Raw genomic sequence first — 26,988 nt, forward strand, 5'->3', positions numbered from 1 at the left:
TTTTCCTCCCTCAGTTGTATTTGTTCACTATATTAGAGAGATCTGTTTACATTTTTGCAGAGTGAAGAATCATAATCATCAACATTCACCCAGGAGGACCTATTATACAGAGTATCCTTGAAAAATGTTCCAGTCTTTACTGAGTAGGCAGCGCACAACAAACTAAGGAAAAAAGATCATATAAACATTGGTCGCAAATCTAATATCTTTTGAAGATATGGTCCACTACCACTATCAATAATCACGATGTTCTAATAATTTCCGGAGGGTCGTATGCAACAAAAGACTGAAATACGTTCCTAAACATTGGGCGTAAACCTACCAGTGTGTTGTGTTAAGGTCTTATTATGTAGGAAGTGTGTATCTTGCATTCAGAGTACTTTGTCACAAAACAAATGTGAAACCACTGTACGTAGACAATTCATGCAGTATATCGCGCGCGTGCGTGTGTGTGCATTTGTACTGTATCAAGTAAGGACGAAACACACTAGTCAAAGTACAGTATTCCACTGCATACTACAGACCGTATTGCTCTCATAGTCAGCTAGGTTAGTTTTGTCAGATGTAAGGTAGTGTTCAAATGGCACATGTTTTGTTGTGACACTGCAGTAATGTAGGGTGAAAGGCTGCATTGCAATGGATGATGGTCACATCAAGTACATGTTGTGAACAGTAGATCAAAGACCTGGTGATCACTGATGATAGTGGTAGTAGACCATAACCCCAAAGATATTGGGTTTGCGACCAATGTTTATAGGACCCTTCTTCCTTTGTTTGTTGCGTGTTTCCTCTGTAAACACTGAAAGCTTTTCAAGGACATTCTTTATTGATATTTTGCCCATATTTCAAATTTCTAGCATACAGTACCAAAAATTCAACATTTTATGAAATTTTTGTACTTATTCACTTCTCGTGAAATGATCAGTGGTGTGCAAAGTCTACCTATCTTTACCAACCAGAAGTTCCATCCATAAAAATAGTAATGTCAAGGTACTATTTGGTAAATAAGATTAGCTGATTTGATGAGTAATAATAATTAGAAAATGAAGAGTTTTCACAGAAGGATCAAATAACAAAGGGAATAACGAATGAGCATGCAAATTTTTGGCAGAAAACGTCCACAACTTTATATTCAATATTCTAACACTAAAGGGAAACATCTCAACTTATACAGTCTTTAGATAAAGGGAAGAAGTTAAAAGCAACGTAAAAAAAAGCAGTATTCAAAAATTGCAAGTCAGCACTTCTGGAAACTTTCTGATATTACTGATCAGGCATGATTGAACACCAACACTGTATAACATATCTGCATTTAATAACATATTTAAGAATATTTCACATAATCTACACAAATACACTTCAAATTAAGAAAGGCAAATGGAAAGCTGCAACTTATTAGGTAGGAAAACATTTTATAACACACACAAATTCTTATGTAAAATCTGTCTAGTTTCATATATTGCCTATCATAGTAATCTAGCCAAATGGTCAAGTGAATATTTTTCCAAATATTTTAATTCAGTGCTGTTCAGACCAACTAACACATCCACTAAGCCAGGGATGGGAGCTCTTATTACTCAAGAGTCTCTACACTGGCAGCCAAAATCCCAAGTATGCTGTAACTCTTCTAAAGTCATAGTGCGTGTGCAAATCACGTGTTGTAAATATTTCCCTTGCAATGCATGGGATTCAAGAGGTTTTAAAGGAATACATCATCAGTTAATCTGTTATAACACATGTGGAATATCGTTTTACAATTTCTTGCCTTGAGAGTACCATTGGTTCTTTTTTGTTTATATTAATAAACTACTAATTTTCAAAAAGAAATAAAATAGAACAAAACCCAGTTTAGAAAATCTTCAAAACCAAATAAAATACTATTTTGCAATCAAATAAAAACTGAGCATTGTTATTCCTTTGAATTATGCTCTCTCTTGCTAAGGGACTCTATATTTATCCCTAGAACTGTGGACCGTCTTTCTGGAAGACGGTGCACTGTTTCACCAAGTGCAATCGTCTTTCTGAGAGACAGTGCCTTTCTTCAACATAGGTTTATAATTGGACACCAGATGGCACTAGATACCAGCTGAATACTGATACTTTTATCTTCAATTTTGACAGTCTTTGAAAAACAAGCAACAGTCTGGAGAAGTTTATTTATCTGTAGAAGTGAAAGTACTTTCATATGTTCTTAGAATCAAGATGGCAGTCTGCTTGCTGAAGATCCTGAAATCGAGCGCTTAATTTTCAAAGATATTAGTGACAGCACTGATGGTGACAGTGCAGTACAAGGTGCCTTGGAAGTAATGGGAAATTCCGATAACAGGAATAATGTTCAATGCGGTGCAGGTGATATTATTTTCAGTACGTCAATATTTGAAGAAACCAGCAAAGGGATAAGTGTGAACTGGACTGTCATAAAATTGCAGGAAAGTAATTATCCAGATCAAGAAGTTCCATTTGCAATTCATCGCCCCGTGTGAATTTTACCTCTCTGTAATGTAGCTCGCGTTATGTGGAAATAACTCAAAATCCGTTTCAATAAAAAATGTGTTTTACTTAGCTTTCAAAATGAAAAGTGGAGAACTGTGGGGGGAAAATGTAAGAACATACTAGTATGTTTCAGAATATACCACGTTTCAGGAATAAATCATCTATCAAAAATTATCTTGTAAGAGCATAATATTTCAACAATTTCCTTTGTTCAACAATGTTATAATTTTATTTTATGATAGTTTGTGACAATATTTTTTGTTATTTCTATGATCTTCATGTACATCAGTCTCTCAGCTTTTTTTTTTTTTCTAGGTGCTTTACGTCGCACCGACACAGATAGGTCCTATGGCGACGATGGGATAGGAAAGGCATAGGAGTTGGAAGGAAGCGGCCGTGGCCTTAAGGTACAGCCCCAGCATTTGCCTGGTGTGAAAATGGGAAACCACGGAAAACCATTTTCAGGGCTGCCGATAGTGGGATTCGAACCTACTATCTCCCGGATACAAGCTCACAGCCGCGCGCCTCTATGCGCACGGCCAACTCACCCGGTCAGCTTTTTATTGGTCTATAATAAGGATTAATTAGGATTAATATGTGATTACAGGCATGGTTTTATTTTCATAGTGTACAGTATAGTGAGGAAAATAACAGCAGCATTTGACAGGTAAATCTACAGCAGTTCTAAGGTTAACTGTAAAGTTATAAGTACTTAATTCACAAAGAACAGAAAATAGTTTAAGTTACAAACACAGCCAGTAAACCCGATGTGTGACTGCCTTGAAATATCTGATAGCTCTTCAAATGATGAATCATGCCTAGTGCATTTCTGCTTTCAAAACTAATACACCTGGAACTCGCATCATGTTGCAATTTATTTTATAGGAGCTCTGTGGTATTTTCCCATGGCAAACTACGTATTTCCTATTATGGAGAGTCTCAGCCACTCTCGTTCCCCATCCATCCTCTAAACTAACTTTGACGACAGTGAGCAATAGAAAAAGAGACGAGGACAAATGTGAAAACCAAAATGATAAGAACAATCTCCTTATCTTCATACACTGCTGTCTTCAAATACACAGAAGAATCAGGATTGAGAGAATCTATGTCCATTTCTTTCTTTTTATTTTTTTAGAATTTGCTTCACGTGGCACGGACACAGATAGGTCTTATGGAGACGATGGGATAGGAATGACGTAGGAGTGAGAAGGAAGCGACCGTTGCCTTAATTAAGGTACAGACCCAGCATTTGCCTGGTGTGAAAATGGGAAACCATGGAAAACCATCTTCAGGGCTGCCGACAGTGGGGTTTGAGCCCACTATCTCCCGAATACAAGCTAGCTGACAGCTACGTGACCCAAGCCGCGCAGCCACTTGCCATGTTTATTTCTTCTCAGCCCCGATGAGCTAATTTCTGTTTCTCAGCTCCATCAGAAGGGCAGGTTTCAATACTGAACAGTCTTGATGCAGAAAGTGTGGGATAAGAAGAAAGCCCGATATGCACAGGAAAAGGCAACAGACAAAAAGCCAAAGGTGAATTCATCATCATCATCATCATCATCATCATCATCCAGTTCATTCCAGTTTCCTGGGTACTGTTAATGAGCCTCTTCAACTTCTTCCTGTCCATATACAACTTGCCATGGAGATCATCCACTGTCCATCATCTGATAACTAGATCAACCTTGATCATGTCCATCAATCGGGTTTTAGGTCTTCCTGCAGGTCTTTTCCCCTCCACCTGTCTTTCCAAATTTATTCTGGCTGTTCTTCTAGGCTCCATCCTCATCACAACAGGTAGGGACCCTCTTAGAGGCAGCCAAGCCCAGGGAATGGCACCCCTACCTTTGTGAGTCCCAGAGCACACTGTCCCAGTGTGTGACATCTGGTAAAAGGTCCCAGCTCAGGGTAATGAGTGAAGACCTCAACGGCAGCAAAAGCGGCGAATAAGATTCGGTACGGTGGGGCTGGTGGAGGAGGCAACCCATTCCTCTGGGGGTAGTACAGAAGATGAAACCCACTGCCTTGTGGGATGAGGAGGGATCCTCAAAGGCTAAGGGAGTAAACCCCGAAAGAAAATCCTCAATTACATTAGGCCTAGTAAGCCAGTAAAAAAGCTTATTTGTAGTTGCTTTCGAAACAAAGGTGAATTACAGGCAGTAAAACACTAGAAACACAGGACAAACACAAAAGGAGAAAAGGAACCCAACTGGTGAATGTGTGTGTTTCTATTCAAGTTTCCACCTTTTTATATACTACTTGATCCTTTCCATTACTTACTATTCATGGATAGATCATAATAATTTTCGTTCTTGTGATTTTTTTTTTCCAGCTGGCACACACACACCCCTGCTGGTATGTAGCTGCTTTCCATCCAGTTCCTTAATTTACTTAAATATAATATATCCAAGCATAATGAATCTTCTGATAGAAAGAAAAAAAAAAAAGCAGTTAACACTGTTTAACTGCTACATAAAGAAATATTTGCCAATCTTAAACAAGGAACTGGAGCAGCCTTTCAGAACAGCAGATACAATATCAGCCTGGATCCATGGAAAGGGAATTCCCATGTAATGGAAAACTACTTTTCTGGACTTCATATCACACAAATACTACTGCATAATTGACTTCTTTCATAAAAGCTGAAAGAAGATTAATCAAAAATATTTTCTGAAAAGCTACTCAATTCAATGTGAAAGACTGATCAGCATTCAAAGTTAGTACTTTTTTTTTATCTGGTATGTAAATATAATTACATATATCCACAGGACAATAATTATTAAGTACACATAAATAATTTGAAATAATAAAGTTCAGATAATGGCATTCTCAGTCTAATTCATTCACCTTTCTTTTTTTTCACTTTTTCAGCTGGAAGTATTGTGCAATAATTTTAAAATATGTTGAAAGGGGATGGGGGACTGATGTAGTACTATAGAAATAAAAACCAATGAAATTATGTAGGCTCTCTCAGGCAGCATCTAATCTAACCAGTTTTGATGCTTCACCTGCTCCACAGCACACCTCATCAAAGACAGTCTGGCTGTCAGATGGAATAAAGTTGATAACACATTCACTGTGCTGTTCATAATTCTTAAAAAAAAAAAAGCTATTCTGACTGAGCTACTTCCAGTTTTAGAGAACCAGAAGCCAACTTGCAGCAACTATGCTAATGCTTAATCCTTATGCTATGCAATTATTTTTGGACTTGTTTTCCTAAAGAATGCATTATTTGAAAGGCAAACATGTAATGTTATCAAATACTGTATTTTATGTGCTTTACTTGTTCCACCAGGTGAGAGAAAAATACAAGAAAAAAGTAGAATTACAGTTAGCTGGGAAATATTATACTCAAGTACAAATTACTTTTTCAACAAGTAATAAGTAAAATTATAATTACTTCAAAGAATACCAGACTGTATATTTGGAATGAAAATCTGGAGGAGTTTGGAATGGTAATTAGTAAAAAGAAAACTGTAGTCATGCACTGTGGAAAAGAGAAAAAGAGAAGTCAAGTGAACACAGACGGAGAACAGTTAGAGAATATAGAACAGTTTACATATCTGGGTAGCATTATTAATGGAAGTAATGAAATCAGCCCTGAAATTAATAACAGACTAAGTAAAGGTACAACATTTTATCATCAAGTCAGAGAGCTTTTATGAGATGATGACAAAGTACCCAAGAGAACGAAATTAACATTTTATAAACAGTATTTCATACCAATTGTAACATACGGACTAGAAAAGCTGGTAACTAATAGACAAGATAGTAAGATCCAAGCAGTAGAAATGAAATGTTTAAGAACATTGGTTAAAAAGACAAGAAGAGATGGAATTCAAAATATTAAAATCAGAGAAGAGCTAAATAGAGAACCGTTAGTACAGAACATACAGAAAGCAAGACTGAGATGGTATGGACATGTAAAAAGAATGGGAAAGGAATGGGTAGCAAGAAGGAAATTGGAAAGAGAAGTTGAGGGAAAAAGAGCAGATGGAAGACCGAGAAGGTGGATGGACCAGATTTGGAAAGACAATAGCGAAGCTGGACTGGATGTGGCGGAAGTAATGGAGCAGGGAAAGTGGAAGGACAGAAAGAAGTGGAGGAGGCTTGTTAACTACACTCGGGTGACTGAAATGGGACACTGATGATGATGATGATGATGATGATAAATACCAGTCTTACAGAATTCACTGATTTTATTTTATTTATTTTTTTTCCACATGACACCAAAGTTTGCAAGGAAAAAAATATTGCTGGTACTTCATTTTGTACACATACATATGTATATATATATTTAGCAAAGAGAGGTATTAGGTGGCTATCATCACTAAAAGAGACTAAAAATGATACTTTGGAACTTTGAAAATTACTTTTTCTCATATTTTTTATTTTAAGTGACTTTTAGAATATCAAATAATTCACCATTTAGGCATACCAGTACTTAACAAAATAATTGGTTCTTAAAATTCTCATTGCTAAGCCTTGACATGCTGGGGGAAGTATATCTTTGTATTTGCTTAAAAGATATTCTACACGGGCACTTCAGGCAATATCTGTGTTTAATTTTAATAACATCGCCAGCAGTTGCGAATATTTTTCCAGTTTTGTTTCCATATCATGTAGCCTATATCAATTACAATTTTATTTCAAGAAGTAAATTATGAGTAAAAATTAAATTTTGTAAAAAGTAATGATTACATATAAAAATTACTTTAAAAGTATTCATTACAAGTAATTTGATTACTTTTACTTAATTACTTACCAACTCTGGTTATTATACATAATGAGAAAGTTAGCAACATTGTGGTGTTGAAAAAGTATCTTTTAGTTCAAAGAGTAAACAGCAACATAACAAAGTGTGACATTGTTACTCGTAAATGGACTAACATTTATTGCAGTGAAAGAAAAACTTATCACATTCGACTAGTCGAATGTTGCAACTTAAGAGTTAAACAATGTATGGCTCCCAACATTTAGAAACTGAGCAGCTCGACTGTGATAGCATTTCTCCATAATTAACAGTCTGTACAGTGAATACTCATATTTTGTAAGAAGAGTTCAATTATACCTGACTGTCATAACTAGGTCTGAAAACATGATCACAGAAGACAATACCTTTTTATTATGATAAGAACAATATTCTACTAAGGCAGGTGCACATTTCACATGTGTACATTAGTAATTTGCAGTAACATTATTATGTATGAGTTTACAATCAATCCAGAAAACAAATTGTTTACAATATTCCACAGGTGAAATATCATCATTGTGAGTAATCAATTAATAGTTGGTAGAATATATAAAATTGATCTTTACTGACTGTAGTTAACACATCTCTCTTCTACTCACACATGCCCAACTAAATTCAGTTCTTGTGACATGACCAAACTTTAGATTTAATGAGAATCAGAAAATCATTTTAAAAACATACAAAATTCTCAAAAAATGCCTGGATTCCTTACAGTTTAACAATAGTAATATACCTTCATGAAATAGGTCATTACCCTAGAGAGAGCTACGCAACAGCTGACACAAATAACACTAAAAATAACCATACAATGCATCGCAAAAATATATCTAATTCTTAATTACATAATACTTGCTAATACTCCCTTCACTTACTCATCCGATAAACTCAGAGCTCTAGATCCATAACCACTGCATCATCTCTTGCCAAAATCATTCTAATATTAAGTGTCACTAACAATGGCTTTTATGCACAATGAGTGTTCATACCCAGCACTCCTGAAGCAAGAAAATGTGCTTTATATTCAGTGTTTAATTAGAATAACTCAATTTCATGGAGTAACAAAGAAAAAAAAATACTAATACCTTCGTAGATGTTGTCCAGTGGTACCACCATGACTAGAGTTTTCACAACACAACACATGGACTAGAATGTGTGCACCGTGCATAACACTCAACAGGCCAGCTGTCAGTATTTATTAGTGCACACAAACACACACAGATCAATGTTAATACTTACACCAGCTCTCACTTGCCATGCCAGAGCTGGGCAAGAGCGTTCCATCAGCTGGGCACTGCCAGTTCTACTAGCAGCAGCGTGTATGTGTGGAATAGCTTCAAATCCTTGCGTTCATACCGAAGACTGTTTATGCCATCCGATTTAAACCGTTTGCGGCCAGTGTTTAGGAACTCGTAACGCTTGGGGTTGGCTTTCTGCTTCCTATGTGTCAGCATTTTATAACGGGCAATGTTAGCTGGATACCTAGATATGTGAAAGCCATGGAACTTGATGCGGTTGGACATATCGTCGTCCTCACCACCCCAACCCCAAAACATGTTGCTGAAGCCATTCACTTTCTCAAACTGGGCTCGAGTCATGGCACTAACACCTCCAAAAATATCTGCATACGGTAGCCTGAAATTTAAGAAAAATTGAAAAATCACATATAGCACAAACCTATGCATACAGATTTGCATCTTTGGTCAAAACAATTTCATTTACTCATGAATATTACTTTTAATAATCTCAATTACAAAAGCAATTCCAAAATTGCCCATACACAGCAAGTAACTCATACAAGTTTAACTCTTATGTGAACAATATTTAAAATAAATTTTCCAATAAAATTAATTATTCTGACTAATTCTATGATTTAACCTGTCCAATTATATATTTTAACTAGCTGATGTACCCGTGCTTTACTACGGAATTCTACAGTGTATAAAGAATTCTGGGTTAGGTATTGTACATGTTGTGAGAAAGATTATATTAAATTGCATTGCTCTTAATGTTACCGTAGAAACATGACTGGAAAGTCACCAAATGTTCTTTTCATATGAAGACTTGTAATGGTAGGCCTGCTTGCCTACCAGTCACAATCAGGTTGGGGAGTTTTCATTATAATGGAATTCTCCACCTGCCTTTTTACATCCTCAGAAAGACCTCTTAGTAATTTTCCCAAATGAAATGAACATTGGTCATTACAATGCATCAGTAGGAATTGCGCGATTAAAAACAATGCTTTCATATGAAATACCCAATCAAATGAAAAACCACACACACTCTCACTTTTAACAAACAGTATTATGCTGCCAATCTAACAGTTCAAAGTTCCAGAGTTGGAATAACCAAGCTGAAGACAGCTGTGATCAGTGAACACTCTTCATCTTTTTCGGCAGGACGGGGGTGGGGAGAGGGAGGCGGGGTCGAATAGTGGAGAGTTCCAGGGCAAAAACTATGCCCTTTTACTAATCTGTTTCCTAGGATTACCCGACGAGTCGGAAAATCCAACTTGGAGAGAAATTTTCCTCCAAGCCAGAGGAGAAACCCCCTCTTCACTGCTAATTTGAATAAAATGAGTGTAGAATTTAATAAAAGTGAAGGGGAAGAAGCTTTTCTTAAGACGTGGGTCTTTTCAGGGTTGAATTTTGAGTTATTTAGCAAACTGTGGTGCTACAATTTGGAAAGTCCTAACTACTACTACTACTACTACTACTACTACTACTACTACAAGTGAGCCTCTGCCTTAAGTGTGCACACTGCTCATTCAAAACAACACATCAGAGTAGGATCGAATAGCTGGAATACTATGATGAACCAGTGTGTTGCATACCAGCAGTATCAGGAAATGTATGAACCAGAGGAATGGCATGCTAAAGAAGAAAATTTTCCAACTCCTTAGCTATTTTCCGCCAATTTACTCATTCGGGACAAATATTTCAGGTTCCCTATGGGAATAAACATCTATATCATTCGATGGTCATGCAGGCATCAATTTTTGAAAATGAGACAGTCTCTCATAGTGCATTGGCACTGCCGGTGGCTCAAAGTAGCCTACGCAGTGGCCTCCACGGTATGCACTACCCATGTGTCTTGGTAGGTGTGCTATTTACCAACTTATGAGTCCAACTTAGCACACTGGGATGAAACGCTGGCAACCAGGAATGAGTTAGCTGGAAAATTTATAATGTCCAATAATAAACCAACTATATTGTTAGTATACTGTATAGTCAGGCTGTTATACAGTATGCAGCAGTAATCCCATCTATCAGAGTTGAGTGGCAGCATAAGACACCAAGAACATCACCACACACAATGATCAATGTAATGTTCTTGTTGATCAATGTTATGCACTTTTGATATTGTAGGCCTTCACATTTAAGTTTTCTTCCGACACTGAAATACCACTCTAATCATAGTCCGTATGGTAAAACTCAATAAAACATAAATGATCGTAAATTGTATTCTCTATAACTTTTTTTATGTAGTACTTTTTGATAGCACCAACAACATAGGTATTTAAAAATTAAAATTTAGGTGCCTTCCCTTAAAGTATAATTTTATCCAGGGGGAATAAAATTGTTTATAGCTTAGACTGTAGTTTCTTATTCCCTTATGGACTTAGCAACAAAAATACAAGTTCATGAATATCTTTGTCATCATAGCCAGTACGGTAAAAATGTATAAGACATACATGATTGGAAATTTAATTCTATATAACTTCAGTTATGTAGTATTTATCAATAGGACCAGTATTAATATTTATATTTGAGAATTAAATTTTAGGCCTTGCCTTAAACTACCATTCCACTCACCGTGAATAAAATGATTTATAGCCTAGATTGTAGTGGTTCATCCCGACTTCACATACCAATTTTCATTAAATTCTCTTCAGCCGTTTCCTCGTGATGTGTGTATATACATACAGACAGACAGACAGACAGACAGACAGACAGACAGACAGACAGACAGACAGAAAAGAAAAAGGTGCATTTCCTTGTTACTGTGGACATGACCGATACATAAATACCATTATTTTCAAATTCTGAGCAATGTACAGACAAAACTCTTATTTTATATATATATATATATATATATATATATATATATATAGAGAGAGAGAGAGAGAGAGAGAGAGAGATTATCTTACAAAACAGTATATTACAAGCATGTGAAGAGAAGTTCTTGAGATCAGCTATGCAAAATCAGGAATGTTTACAGAAGAGAATGCAGGTGAACTCTACAATAGAAGAATGAAAATGGCACAACTTAAATGACTTGGCCATTAAAGCAAATGCAAGAAATATGTATTCCCAAGCAGTACTTGGAAAGGATGGTGCCTGAAAAATGTCCCAGAAAAAGATGGGACGAACCAAATTAATGAAGATCTAGCCATAAAGGGAGACACACAGAAGGATGTAGGTATATCGTTCAGACAAATCCTAGCCAGCCCACTGGTAGGATCCACTGATGATGATGATAAGGATGATGACAACATCTTAAAATACAAGAACTTTTGGTTAGGATAGTATGATATATCACTCAGAAATGTTGTGATAATTTTTTTGTTTATAAATGTGTCTGGTACCAAGACTATTTCAACTGAGACTGAACATCAGGATAACAAAATAAATGGACCAACTAGAGTAATTCAGTGTGTTAAAACACTTGATAATGTGGCAAATATTGTGTGTTTAAAATACGATGAAACTAGGCCATGATAAGAATTTTTTTTTGTTTATGTTCAGAGTCTATCATCCCAATCTTCACCAATTAAAGCAGCGTGTTGAATCCTCCATGCTACATGTCTAGTGCCATGACTTGTAAGCAGCCTTCTTTGTCCTGGTTGCCTGCTGCTCAGCATCACTTCAACACCAAGTCTGCTTGATAATAATGCACTGATTTGATTTGGTGACACCTAGGATGGATGTGGCACAAGTCTTGATGGATTCAGATAGTGCGTTCTAGCTATCTTCTACTGAAGACATTGCAGAACTGAGATCGATGATTTCAACGCTGCTTTGAAGGTCGCTCTATATTCTCCATTATTTAATGCATTCAATCTTCGTGGTGGGCCTCACAGATACATAATCTATATACACTGTGGCATCTAGTACAAGTAGTCTGTGTTGAGGAGCAACGCTGTCATATAGCAAAGTCTCTCCACCTCATCATCCAGCAATCAATATGAGATATTTGGCTTCCACTATAGTAAGTGATAGGTGTGAATTCTACTTTGTAAACAGACAGATCGCACGCTGCAGCAAATTCTAGGATTCAAATTCCATCATTGTTTCAGCAACCACATCCATGGTCTCCATGGTTCGTTCAAATCCATCCCTTGCATGACCAACATGTCAATTTTCAAAGTAATTCATTTACTATTGTAAGACGGCAGTGAAGGCTGTGCAGTTTCTTAAAATACAAAACAAAAAAGCCCATAACCTTCCTCCTAAAAAGACAGCTCAATAAACTGAAAGGTTTCTGGATGGGACAGAATCTATATAAAACATGAGTTTTGTCTGTACTTTGGTCAGAATTTTTAACAACTGGTATTTGTGTATTGGTCATGTACAGAACATGAAAATGCAATTTTTAAATGTTTGTACATATACGCATGAAAATTAGTATGTAAGGTCAGACAAGAAATCACCACAATCTAGGCTATGAATAATAGTATTCACGCTGGATGAAATAGTAATTTAGGAATAGGTCTAAAATTAACTCTCAAATATCTCCATTTAATACTGATTCTATCAATAAACACTAGATAAAAAATGTTGCAGAAAATAACATTTTCAATCTTATGGGCAGTACAAATTGATTCTACGATAAATAATAACGGATATATTCACTATATTTCATTTATTTCCTGTGACCTACCATTGTTTAGCTTAATTTTACTGAAGAATCCTTTGATTTTCCACAACTCATACATTTTTATCACAGTAGAAAGATTACTGGTCCTGATACTTGAATGTATTTTCTGTGCCAAAGTGGGCTATGAATGAACATCTGCTTGATGCGCAATCTGGGGGAGTTACTCTCACCAAATGGAACAGCTTCTTTCTCCATACTGGTAGGCAGGAGCTGGAAAGTCAGGTAATTTTCTTTGTTAACTTGCCATTCCTCTGGATCATCCATATTCCAATAACTACTGGTACTCGTCACATTTCCATCATAGCATTTATTTGAGCTATTTGATCCATACTATGCAGCCACTGATTGAAATGGGAAGTTTACAGCCACAAATCAGATTGCTTTCTTCCATTTACTTGAACCACATTCATAGCTGATATATAGATAATGATTCCCATAGGGAGCCTGAAATATTTGTCGTGGATGAGTAAATTTATAATACCAATATAAAGGGTCTGTTATTGGACAAGTACGACAGCTAGTTTAATATAAATTATTAAATTAAGTTGTTCATAATGCTCGCAAACAATTTAAGAATTTAAAAAATATGCCATTCCACAACAGATTGGCAAATGTTCTGAAGAAAAGATTTTTCAAAAAATTAGATCAATGTAAGGCAGATCAAATAAGATACAGAACCCAACAAAAAATTTATAAACTGATCATATTTGTAGGCAATGAATTTTAAATATAAAAATTCCAGCATTGTGACAGATCAGGTGGTGATGATAGCACAATAGTGTAGGGGTAAGTTCAATTTGTCACACTCCTCTAAGACGATGAGAAATTAATTTAGAGAATTACTAGTGTCCACCCGCAGCCTCACCTGTGTGATCATAGTTACCAATATCTAATAAGAAAATTTCATGCAAAGTGGATAGGATACACATGTCTGACATCCAATTCATGTTGAATGAGTGGGCAGATTTGTAATTAGAGTCACAAAGAAAATGCATGCAAACACTTTTATATGAAACTGAATTCTCAATCCAGCATTCATTCTCTTCTTCTTATAAGACTAACAGTTTACCAATTTACTTACGACTTTTGGGTAAAACATGCACTTTCTTCTTCCTAGAAATACTATGCAGATCATTTTTGAAGGAAATTGAATTCTAAGTACATTTGGTACGTTATATTTTAATGGGATTAACCATCTAGGCAGTGCATTCACTTTTGAAGAGTTTCAGGCGTCTAGGCCTTCTATGTTTCAAAACGTACATCAGTACACTCAGCAGTTTCCTGCATTATAAATAATATGATACAGTCAACTCCGGCTATAATGTACCTCTACAGACTCAAATATTGAGTCACTATGGCCAAGTTCCCTATAACTAAAAATCATCTTCCAAGCAGAATTAAATAAACAACAGATATCTTCATTATAAACTGTTATGCCTTTCAGTGTTCAGTCTGCAAGCCTCTGTGAATTTACTGAATGCCACCACAACCCTCTGCTTGTAACTAGCTCTGTGGCCTCATTCAGTTCTATACCTCTTATCCTTAAATTATTAGAAACTGATCTAACCATAATTGTCTACTTCTATTTACCCTCCATAACCGAGTCCATTAGTCTCTAGATAACTTATTCTCCTCAATTCACCTCAAAAGACCCCACCACCGAAGCTGGTTCATGCGTACAGCTTCATTAATCGAGTTCAATCCCCCATTCTGAGCACCCTCCTACCATTTTTCCCACCTGTTTGTACCAGTGATCACTCTCGCTACTTTCATGTCTATAACTTCTAACATATGAATAAGATAACCTGAGTCCACCCAGCTTTCACTCACGCAATGCCATGTTGGTCTGAAAACAGACTCACTGCACCTATTTTCAAGTTCCAAGATATTAGACTGCAGGCTTTCAACACAATCTGCCACTAAGACAGAGTCGCTGGCATAGGCCAAACTGCTTACTACATTTCCATCTAACTGAATCCCTCCCTGTCACTTTATAACTTCTAGTAGATAATCCATGTAAACTATGAACAACAAGGGTGAGAGATTACAGCCTTGTATAACCCCTGTATGTACCCTGAACCAAGAACGCATTCTACCATTAAATCTCACTGCAGCCCAATACCTTTGATTGCTTTTAATAATCTACCTATAATTCCATAGTACCCCAGTATGGCTAACATTGTTTCCCACGGCACTCTGTCATTCCCCTTCTCTAGATCTATGAAACATAAATATAACTTATCTATTAATTTCGTAGCATGTATCAATTACCTGGCGCATACTGAAAATCTGATCCTGACAGCCGCTCTGTGGTCTGAAACCACACTGGTTTTCATCCAACTTACTCTCGATCATTGATCACATGCTTCCTTTCAAAATCTCAGCCACAATCTTGCCTGGTACACTGCTCAGCGAAATACCTCTACTGTATAGTTGTTGGAAGCAATCCTTCCTGTTCCCTTGCTAATAGATAGGTGTAATTACTGCTTTCTTCCATCAGAAGGTACTTTACTAATATTCCATGCTAATCTTATTACTCTACGAAGTCATTTCATCCCTGCCTTCCCACTATACTTCACCATTTCAGGTCTAATTTCATCTATTCTTGCTGCTTTATGACAATGGAGTTTATTTACCATCCTTTCCACTCCCTCAAGCATAATTTCACCAACAGGTTGGTTGTTTGCGACATCGCAAGAAACATTTCCCTTTACTTCGAGAAGATTTTCATATTCCTTCTACCAGTCCAGTGATTCTCTGGGGTCTAATATAAATTCACCTGATTTACCCAAAACATTATTAATTTCATTTTCCCCTTCAAGATCTTTTTATTCCTGTCCAGAATGGTTTCTCTGCCACTTGACCAAGCCTTTCCAGGTTATTACCAAAATCTTCCCACAACTTCTTCCTGGATTAACAATTATTTGTTCTGCTCTATTTCTTTCATTTAAGTAAAATTCCCTCTCTGCATCAGTCCTTGTTTGGAGCCATTTCTGATGTGTCTTCTTTTTTACGTTTACAAACTCCTCTTACTTCATCACTCTACCAAGATGTTCGCTTTTCCCAATATTTACACACATTAGTTCCAAGGTATTCTGTTGCTATTTCTACTACAACATCCCTGTATGCCACCCATTCTCTTTCTATATCCTGAACCAGCTTTATGTCTACTGTTTGGAACTTTTCACTGATCATACCTATATCCTCATCCTGAAGATTTTCTACCCTTATTCGTCTACACAGATTTTACTTGTCTATCAGATAGTGGTCTGTATCATGAAAAGATCCCTGGAATAACTGCACGTTCCTAACAGATTTCCTGAATTCAAAGTCTGTTATGGATCTGGCGTGCCCCTACCTTCCCACGTGTGGCAGTGAATAGCCCATACTAGCAGAGAAGCCCAGTAAATGATTCCTATCTTCCATATCTTCCCCACATTTATCCATCACCTTTTTGTATCCTTCAGTTTTATTTTCAACTCTTGCATTAAAATTGCCCATTAGCACAATCCTCTCCTATCCTTGTTATTGACCCTGACTAGGATGACTCTCAGGGCTCCATAAAACTTGTCAACTTCATCCTCATCTGTATCCTCACATGGTGTGTAAACTGAGATAATTCTCGTCCTCATTCCTCCAACAGCAAAATATACCCACATCATATGCTCATTATATGCCAAACAGAAACTATGTTGAGTGCAATAGTATTCCTGATGAACAGTCCTATCCCACACTCTGCCCTTCCCTTTTTTACACCATTTAATAATACTTTTTTCTGCTATTTGTTTAACGCTGCACTAACACATCAAAGGTTTTTGGCGACGGAAGGGTGGGAGATTGGGAAGTGGTAGCGGCCGTGGCCTTCATTAAGGTACAGCCCCGGCATTTGCTTGGTGTGAAAATGGGAAACCACGGAAAATCATCTTCAGGGCTGCCAACAGTGGGGTTCGAACTCACTAACTCCCGAATGCAAGCTCACAGCTGCGCACTCCTAACTGTACAGCCAACTCGCCCGGTCCAATTAGTCCTCTTGAATTCCAAATTTATGTTCATATTATTATCTTTCCTACTTTTAAAAACATCACTCAAAATTTGTCTTCTATTAATGCCATTCCACACCATATCGCCATTGACAGCTCGAAAAATGCTGTCTATTGCATATGATAAATTCTATTCTGATGCTGATTATTCACTTTGTAAGATATGTATTAGTTCCACTTTTCAATACAAATTGTGATATACATTAAATCACTCCTTTTATTTTCACCAAGGATAAAAAATCATTTTAAAATGTAGGACATGTTTTGTCCCTCTTATGGAACATCTTCAGCTACATAAACTTCAATGATGAAAAAAAAAAAGATAAAAGCAATAAAAACACTTGCGACGCAATGTTCATGACGCACTAGATATGGCCAGTGTGTGCCAACCTCACAAAGAAATATAAAACAAGAATGTTGTAATCTCTTTGGCAGACCGAAAAGGTATTTACTTGTAGCTAGAGTAAGTTACAGGATTGTAAGCAACTGCAAAGATCTCAATAATGTTATGAGGTGGACAGCAGACAATGGCATGATGGTAAAGGAAAGATCTTCACTGGGGTAATCACATTAAGGAGGTAAATATAGTTTGTAGATCTCTTCATATGATTATGAAGTGCATTTAGGGTTTGTAGTAAGGATGTTAAGAGAAGATCATATAAAGTCTCTGGTAAGACCCCAATTAGAGTATGGTTCCAGTGTATAGGACAGACACCAGAATTACTTGACAAGAGAACTGGAAAAGATCCAAAGGAATGTAGCACCATTTGTTCTAGGGGATTTCCAACAGAAGAGTAGTGTTACAAAAATGTTGTAAACTTCAGGCTGGGCAGAGTTGGGAGTAAGAAAATGAGCTGCTCAACTAAAGAGGATGTTCAGAGATGTCAGTGGAGAGATGGCACGGAGTGACATTAGTAGACGAATAAGCTTGAGTGGAGCATCTAAAGGTAGGGGAAATAACAATATGAAGATAACGAACACATTGGGGTAAATATTAATTTATAGGAAGAGGAGTCAGGGACTAGAATAATGTATCAAGGGAAATGTTTGATTAATTTCCAAGTTCTTTGAAATCACTTAAGAAAAGGCTTGGTAAACAATTGATAGGGAATCTACTACCTGGGTAACAGTCCTAAATGCATATCAATGATGACAGTTGTTATTTGTATAAAAGCAGATAGGCAATGGCAAGGTTGATGTGGCAGGGAGAGCACAGAAACAGTATGGTCCAGGACAGGAGGGCAGAGGAAGGGTGTCAGGTTGCCTGTACTGGATAAACAAGAATGAATAGCTTAATCTAAGACATTCTTACTTGTATTTGAAGACATCAATGGCCACAGACATATGTCGTGGCTGTTCTGGACATGTATATAAATTACGATCATCCTCTGGCAAGAGGTCCACATCATGGAAGATAAAACACTCAAAATCATACAGTTTGATTGCCTCAGCAAATCCAACATTCATCAGCATGGCACGATTGAAGGGTCCATTTCCTGAAACAGATGATGACATTGAGGAATCTGCTTGCGAGTATAACTTTCAACACGCAAAAGCAAGTGAAAATCAATTTATAGTAAAACACTCATCAAAAAACATTTTTCAGTACCCTTGTAGATAGTGTTGTGTTACTATCTTTAATGTTCATATTCAGACAAACAAAAAACAAAAAACTGACTCTTAAGTTGTCTATAGCCTACAAGTAACCAATGTACTGCCATGTAGCCCTACCTAAACAGAATGTCAAAACTGAAATAGTAAGACATCATTTCGGTTTAAGTGGTAAGGAAGCATTAGAGTTGTGTTCTGAACTAGACAGCGAAAGTCTATGAAGATGACAAGAAGGTCAATGTCAACGTTTGATCCAGACGATCACAATATGTCAAGGAGGATTTTCAACAATGGTAGTTACTCTATGCGTGCAAAGATCACAATGAATGTGGATCAGATATGGAATCATTCCAGAGCAACTAGTAGCGTTGAAGACAGCCATAATAGAAGATGCCATTTATCTACGATTGCAGTCAATGCCTGCTTGAAGGAACTTCTAACGCCATAGGTCTCAATTCAGCATTCATGGTGTCTGTAAGATGGCGAGTATGGTGTATGTATAACACCAATATGTAATCGTGATGATCCTGGTAAGCTTCAGCTCTTACCATCCTGACATCATGCAGCCTGTTCAAAATGGCAAGAAAGCATGCTGAACGGTCTCCGTAGAAGTGACATAGGGTACTGTTCACCAATGAATCTGGTATCCGTCTGAACCCAGACAACTGCAGTGTATTTGGAGATGAAAGGTTAATACCCCACATTACAGACAATGTGAGCAGCAAACTGGTAAGTCATTGGAGTGGGAGAGTTACATTACATGGCATCACTAGATACCACTTGTGTTTAAGGAACAACAAAGTAAAGGGATGACATTCTCCAAGAAGTAGAAGAACTGTACTGCCAGCATTTCAGAGATGATTTTATCTTGAGGAATGAAAATAACTTCATATATTGTGCAGTTATTGTTAACAGCTTCCTTTGTTGTGTTGGTACCATATCACATCAGGAGTGACCTGGCTACTTTACAGACCTAACATCACTTAACAGGTCTGAAATAAGCACTTTAATGACATCCTGACTGAATATAATCAGGAAAACTTGCAATGAGTTGCCATCGAAGAATGGCTAGACAACCTTGTGAACAGTATATCGTAACAACTTCAAGCATATATATCCCAGCAATGAAACATGCTACCTAATATGAACATGTCAAAATTCGTATGATCAACAACAACTAGTGCAAATCAAATCACAGTTCCAACCATTATACATACAGCACAAAAAAACCATGTTTCCACACATTAACAAAGCTTAGAAGATGGCGCAGTTTAACAATTTTATTGTACACAATGAGTTTTTATCTACAAATGGCTAACAATGTATATAGGAAATGAACATTTTAACATTAAAGGACTGTATTCAACTTTAACTCCTCAATTTTAAGATCGTATTTGTATCTGACATTACGAGTGTACTGAATTTTAGCCATTACGGAATTTGAAGACAACTCATCACCCAGATGAGATTTTATATTTACGACATCACAAGAGTTTTTCTTGCTGTAAATTAAAGTTTTCAAACCTAGCATAATTTAGATTTTAAGGAGTTAAGTTTAGCAAAATGTTGTTTTTCATTGTTTATATCGCCAAGTTCTTTTGCACTTGAGAACGGTTGGCTGTTGAGAGAGCTCTTGCATTATTGTAGTGATAAAGTAGTGAAAACCTACTGAAATAGCTTAATTTTGTGTATATCTGATTCATTTACTGCTGTTTAGTGCTTGTTGGTAGAAATTGGGAGTAGTAATAATTATTTAAATTTTGTAACAAGTAATTCAGTTGGTCTTCAGTAAATTACGTTTTCTAGGTTAAGTAGGCTAGCTAGGTGCACCTTGTTTCGAATTTAGGTTTAGGTAATACTTTAGGTAACAATATTAACTTTAAAAATATTTGAAAATATCTGTAGGTTCGTTGGTTGTACTTACAAAGGCAGATTATCATAAGGAATAGTACCGTAACTTCTGCAGCAACTTCTCCGGTATTTCGTATAGATATACGTTCAAACTATCGCGAAGGTAATAATTTACTACATTAAAAAACACGATACGCCTGTAAACTTCCATTTAAAAAGAAGTTAAAGAGATTACACGGTAATAGTTAACAGTCGTATTGTTATTGATTATTGTCGCTCCTCATATTCAAATATTGCATTGTTGGCTACAGTCGTGAACAAAGGGTGTAGTGTAGTCAAGTAAATATAAATAAAAATCAGCTGACCTTGTATTGCATTCATTTGTACTTCTGAGTAGGTAGTTAGTATCCGTAATTTATATTTCGCTTCCTCGATCTTTCAGTATTTATGAGCGGTTAGCTAATAATAATAAAGTTCATATATCCCAGTAATTGCAGTTCAAGTCCCTGGAGTAGTAGTAGTAGTTTTGACAGAAATATTTGAGAAATTATTGTAGACAACCTCGCATTTTTCAGTAGGCCTAATTAAGGACACTTTTTTTCTCCGTCCCGTGGAGTAGGGAAAATAATAGTAATCCACCAGCTGTAATAATCACATAACCACATTTCAGTAGCATTGTAGTGAAGATAAGGTATAATATATTAGATAGTATCTTGCCAGTTATATTCGTGTTTTCCTTCGTGTACGGCAATCCTTTTGATACTTAAGCATTTAACCAAACGCAGAACAGTGTAGTGTAGATACATTGTAGTATAGATACAGTACATTTAGATAGTGCCGTATCTTGCCTGCTATATTCGTGTGTTATCTTTCGTGTGTATCTATTAGACCCTAATACTAATAATAATTTGTCTAAGCATTTAGCTTCGTTGGTAATCTTTGAGTACAGTAGTTCTTGCAAATTTCATTTCTGTTGTGCTTAGTAGTGGCATACGGTACGGTACCGGTATCGTAATTAGGATACGTCTGAAAGTAGTTTAAAAATTACTGTAGTGTACTGTACAGTAGTATACGAGTAATATCCTATTAGAATTTAGTGTGATTATTTTATTATTGTAAAATATTTGTGTAGTACTGGTGTAGTAGAGGTATCCGTAGAAACTCTTACTAAAATATTGTTGAAATTAGGATAGGCTTAATTGCAGTTTGGAATTGTGTAGTTCTTGTGTATTACTTTCGATATTCAGTAATTAACAGCAGTTTTCATCCTGTTAGGGGTTGTAGGATTTTAATAAAAATAGAGCACGACTAAGTAGTATTGTAGTGTAGTCGTATATTAATTACCTTATTGTTGTGTACTATCCCAGACAATATATCCCTCCGTTCATTTATTTTTTTGCAAATAAGTTACTTTATTTTTTAATTTAAAATTTTCCCCCCGTAAAGAATGGCTAAGGAGCGCGAGTGTACTTATTATGGGTGTGGTGAGGCATTGAGGAGTATGAGAGAGGAGTTGGAAAGTTTGAGGGAGATAATTAGGATTCTCACAGAAGACAGGAAGGAAGATAGGACTCCCTCAAACAATGTACAGCTTACAGTAGGTGTACAAGAGGGAGGGGAAGGAAAGGGAGGAGTTGTAGAAGACAGGTGGTCTAATGTTCTAAGGGGAAGGAAATTGCAGGCCAAGGGCTCTATTCAGGATCAGAATTCAGGACAGGTGTCTGTGCGAAATCGGTACGAGTCACTCCAGGTAGAACAACAGAGGGAAGATGAGGGACAGGGAACTGTTGCTGAGATGCATGGAAGTAGGAGGAAGGGAAAAGGTAGGAAAGGGAAATGTAGAGTAGAGGATAGGAAAAGACAGGTGGAACAGGGTCATGGGAAGGAGAAAAGGGAGGAGGAAGTAGCTTCTGCAGCTATCAGGAAAGATAGGGCTGACCAGGAGGGGAGGGGATCAAATGAGGTGGGTAGGGTTGAGGCTCTGGTCATGGGGGATTCCATCGTTAGACACGTGGGGAAAGTGTGTGGAAGAAAGGGAACCAGGGTAGAATGTTATCCAGGAATTAGGTTGAGGCAGATGTTGAGGAAAGTAGAAGAGAGGGAGGAGAGGAAGGAGAAGGTGGTAGTGTTTCACGTTGGTACCAACAACGTAAGGCAAGCTGATATAAGTACCAACATAGTTGGAGATGTGTGGGATCTGGTAAATGCAGCACGGGTGAAGTTTAAGAAAGCGGAGATTTTTATTAGTGGAATACTGTGTAGGAGGGATACTGACTGGAGGGTGATTGGGGATTTAAATGAGACTATGGAGTGGGTATGTGGGAAACTGGGAGTGAAATTTCTAGATCCTAATGGGTGGGCAGGAGATAGGGATCTGCGCTCGGATGGCCTTCATTTAAACCGCAGTGGTACGTATAAGTTAGGAAATTTGTTTGGAAGGGTAATAGGGAGGTACATTCAGGGAAATGGGATGGCCTAGGGAGCGGTGATAAGGGAACAGGGAACTGGAAATCAAGTAGGGATGACATAAAATTGTTAGTGTTGAACTGTACAAGTATTGTAAAGAAAGGAATAGAATTAAGTAATTTAATAGATATATATTTACCAGATATTGTAATAGGAGGTGAATCATGGCTGAGAAATGATATAATGGATGCAGAAATTTTCTCACGGCACTGGAGTGTGTATCGTAGAGATAGGATAGGAAAGGTGGGAGGGGGAGTTTTCATTCTGGTGAAAGAAGAATTTGTAAGCTATGAAAAAGTTAAAGATGAGACACATGAAATTCTAGGTGTAAGGCTCATTTCTAAAGATAATAGGCAACTTGATATATTTGGAGTGTACAGATCGGGAAAGGGTAGCACTGATGCGGATTCGGAATTATTTGATAGGATAGTCAGCTATGTGGGAAACGACATGGAAAGAAATGTGATTGTAGCGGGAGATCTGAATTTGCCAGATGTCAATTGGGAAGGAAATGCGAACGACAGGAAGCATGACCAACAAATGGCAAATAAGTTAATATGGGAAGGACAGCTGATTCAGAAAGTGATGGAACCAACCAGAGGGAAAAATATCCTGGATGTGGTGCTGATAAAACCAGATGAGCTCTATAGGGAAACTGAAGTAATAGATGGTATTAGTGATCATGAAGCTGTTTTTGTGGTAGTTAAAAATAAATGCGATAGAAAGGAAGGTCTTAAAAGTAGGACTGTTAGGCAATACCATATGGCTGATAAAGCAGGTATGAGGCAGTTTCTAAAAAGTAACTATGATTGGTGGAAAACGGTAAATAAAAATGTAAACATACTCTGGGATGGGTTTAAAGAAATTGTTGAGGAATGCGAAAACAGGTTTGTACCTTTAAGGGTGGTAAGGAATGGTAAAGACCCACCTTATTATAATAGAGAAATAAAGAGACTAAGAAGGAGGTGCAGACTGGAAAGAAATAGAGTTAGAAATGGCTGTGGAAGTAAGGAGAAATTGAAGGAACTTACTAGAAAATTGAATCTAGCAAAGAAGGCAGCTAAGGATAACATGATGGCAAGCATAATTGGCAGTCATACAAATTTTAGTGAAAAATGGAAGGGTATGTATAGGTATTTTAAGGCAGAAACAGGTTCCAAGAAGGACATTCCAGGAATAATTAATGAACAAGGGGAGTGTGTATGTGAGGATCTTCAAAAGGCAGAAGTATTCAGTCAGCAGTATGTAAAGATTGTTGGTTACAAGGATAATGTCGAGATAGAGGAAGAGACTAAGGCCAAAGAAGTTATAAAATTTACATATGATAACAATGACATTTACAATAAGATACAAAAGTTGAAAACTAGAAAAGCGGCTGGAATTGATCAGATTTCTGGGGATATACTAAAGACAATGGGTTGGAATATAGTACCATATCTGAAGTACTTATTTGATTATTGTTTGGTCGAAGGAGCTATACCAGATGAATGGAGAGTTGCTATAGTAGCCCCTGTGTATAAAGGAAAGGGTGATAGACATAAAGCTGAAAATGACAGGCCAGTAAGTTTGACATGCATTGTATGTAAGCTTTGGGAAGGCATTCTTTCTGATTATATTAGACATGTTTGTGAAATTAATAACTGGTTCGATAGAAGGCAATTCGGTTTTAGGAAAGGTTATTCCACTGAAGCTCAACTTGTAGGATTCCAGCAAGATATAGCAGATATCTTGGATTCTGGAGGTCAAATGGACTGTATCGCGATTGACATGTCTAAAGCATTTGATAGGGTGGATCATGGGAGACTACTGGCAAAAATGAGTGCAATTGGACTAGACAAAAGAGTGACTGAATGGGTTGCTATATTTCTAAAAAATAGATCTCAGAGAATTAGAGTAGGCAAAGCTTTACCTGACCCTGTAATAGTTGAGAGGGGAGTTCCTCAGGGCAGTGTTATCGGACCTTTATGTTTTCTTATATATATAAATGATATGAGTAAAGGAGTGGAATCAGAGGTAAGGCTTTTTGCGGATGATGTTATTCTCTATAGAGTGATAAATAAGTTACAAGATTGTGAGCAACTGCAACGTGACCTCGAAAATGTTGTGAGATGGACAGCAGGCAATGGTATGTTGATAAACGGGGCTAAAAGTCAGGTTGTGAGTTTCACAAATAGGAAAAGTCCTCTCAGTTTTAATTACTGCATTGATGGGGTGAAAGTTCCTTTTGGGGATCATTGTAAGTATCTAGGTGTTAATATAAGGAAAGACCTTCACTGGGGTAATCACATAAATGGGATTGTAAATAAAGGGTACCGATCTCTGCACATGGTTATGAGGGTGTTCAGGGGTTGTAGTAAGGATGTAAAGGAGAGGGCATATAAGTCTCTGGTAAGACCCCAACTAGAGTATGGTTCCAGTGTATGGGACCCTCACCAGGATTACCTGATTCAAGAACTGGAAAAAATCCAAAGAAAAGCAGCTCGATTTGTTCTGGGTGATTTCCGACAAAAGAGTAGCGTTACAAAAATGTTGCAATGTTTGGGTTGGGAAGAATTGAGAGAAAGAAGAAGAGCTGCTCGACTAAGTGGTATGTTCCGAGCTGTCAGCGGAGAGATGGCGTGGAATGACATTAGTAGACGAATAGGTTTGAATGGCGTTTATAAAAGTAGGAAAGATCACAATATGAAGATAAAGTAGGAATTCAAGAGGACAAACTGGGGCAAATATTCATTTATAGGAAGGGGAGTTAGGGATTGGAATAACTTACCAAGGGAGATGTTCAATAAATTTCCAATTTCTTTGAAATCATTTCGGAAAAGGCTAGGAAAGCAACAGATAGGGAATTTGCCACCTGGGCGACTGCCCTAAATGCAGATCAGTATTGATTGATTGAAGCTGATGATGGTGTCAAAATGAAACACCGAAACATGTTCTGTAATAAAATAATGTTGTAAATACCATCCAACAACATTGTATTTTGTATTGGAAAGGTGGAACCTGATATATTTTAATTCAATGAACTGTTCACAGAAATGAATTTAAATATATTAATCACAGGTGAACATTTTCATTCACCCTAAAAATATTACAACTATTGCAATGGTCTGTGGTGTGGGTTACTGTAGTCACCATGGGCAACAGATGAGAAGCCTGGTAAGTGATCCTGAGAGTAACAGATACTAGTTGCTATGGAATAGGAGTGGGCATCTCAGACATATTCCGAGTCACGACCCTCCTTGTGCTCAGGTAGCTAGGACAGAACAATTCCCCAGTGGTCCCTAACCCATTAGAGGAGATATTCTCACCGCACTATGTGTAAGTAGCGTAGCGTCCTACTTCACAGAATATACCAAGCTCGGAATATTTTAAGCAAGAAATATTCTTAACAGGTGTTAAAAAGGGAAGGACAGAGTGTCAGGTAGGATCATTCATCAGGAATACTACTGCAAGCAATATAGTTTCTCTTGGGCAAATAAATCAGCAAATGATGCCGGTAGATTTAGCAATCGGAGGAATTAGGACAAGAATTCTCTCACTGTATTCACTATGTGAGGGTGCAGATAAGGAGGAAGTTGACAAGCTTTATGAAGCACTTAGCGATATTGTAGTACAGGTCAACAGCAAGGATAGGATAGTGCTAATGGTCGATTTCAATGCAAAAGTTGGAAACAGAACTGAAGGATATAAGAAGGTGATGGGTAACTGTGGACAAGGTATGAAAGGTAATAGAAATGGGAAGCATTTACTGGACTTCTGTGCTAGTTTGGAATAAGCAGTTACAAAATACATTCTTCAAGCATATGGCTATTCACCACTATAAGGCAGCTAAAGATAACATGATGGTAAGCATAATTGGCAATCATACAAATTTTAGTGAAAAATGGAAGGGTATGTATA

General features: G+C 37.1%; 1 protein-coding gene across 7 annotated transcripts in view; it reads right to left on the bottom strand.

Annotated features, from left to right (window-relative positions):
* Positions 1-1,114: 1,114 nt before the first annotated feature.
* Positions 1,115-26,988, bottom strand: part of LOC136858128 (beta-1,4-N-acetylgalactosaminyltransferase bre-4) — a 508,156-nt gene continuing 482,282 nt past the window's right edge. For all 7 annotated transcript variants that reach the window (XM_067137447.2, XM_067137444.2, XM_067137442.2 and 4 more), the window contains 2 exons: positions 18,476-18,659; positions 1,115-8,878 (listed from right to left, as the gene is read on the bottom strand). In XM_067137447.2, the coding sequence (XP_066993548.2) occupies positions 8,527-8,878; positions 18,476-18,659 (536 nt within the window). In that variant the 3' untranslated portion in view covers positions 1,115-8,526. The remainder of the gene's footprint in view (positions 8,879-18,475; positions 18,660-26,988) is intronic.

This window comes from Anabrus simplex, chromosome 1, assembly GCF_040414725.1.
Source record: "Anabrus simplex isolate iqAnaSimp1 chromosome 1, ASM4041472v1, whole genome shotgun sequence".
Classification (NCBI taxonomy): Eukaryota; Metazoa; Arthropoda; class Insecta; order Orthoptera; family Tettigoniidae; genus Anabrus; species Anabrus simplex.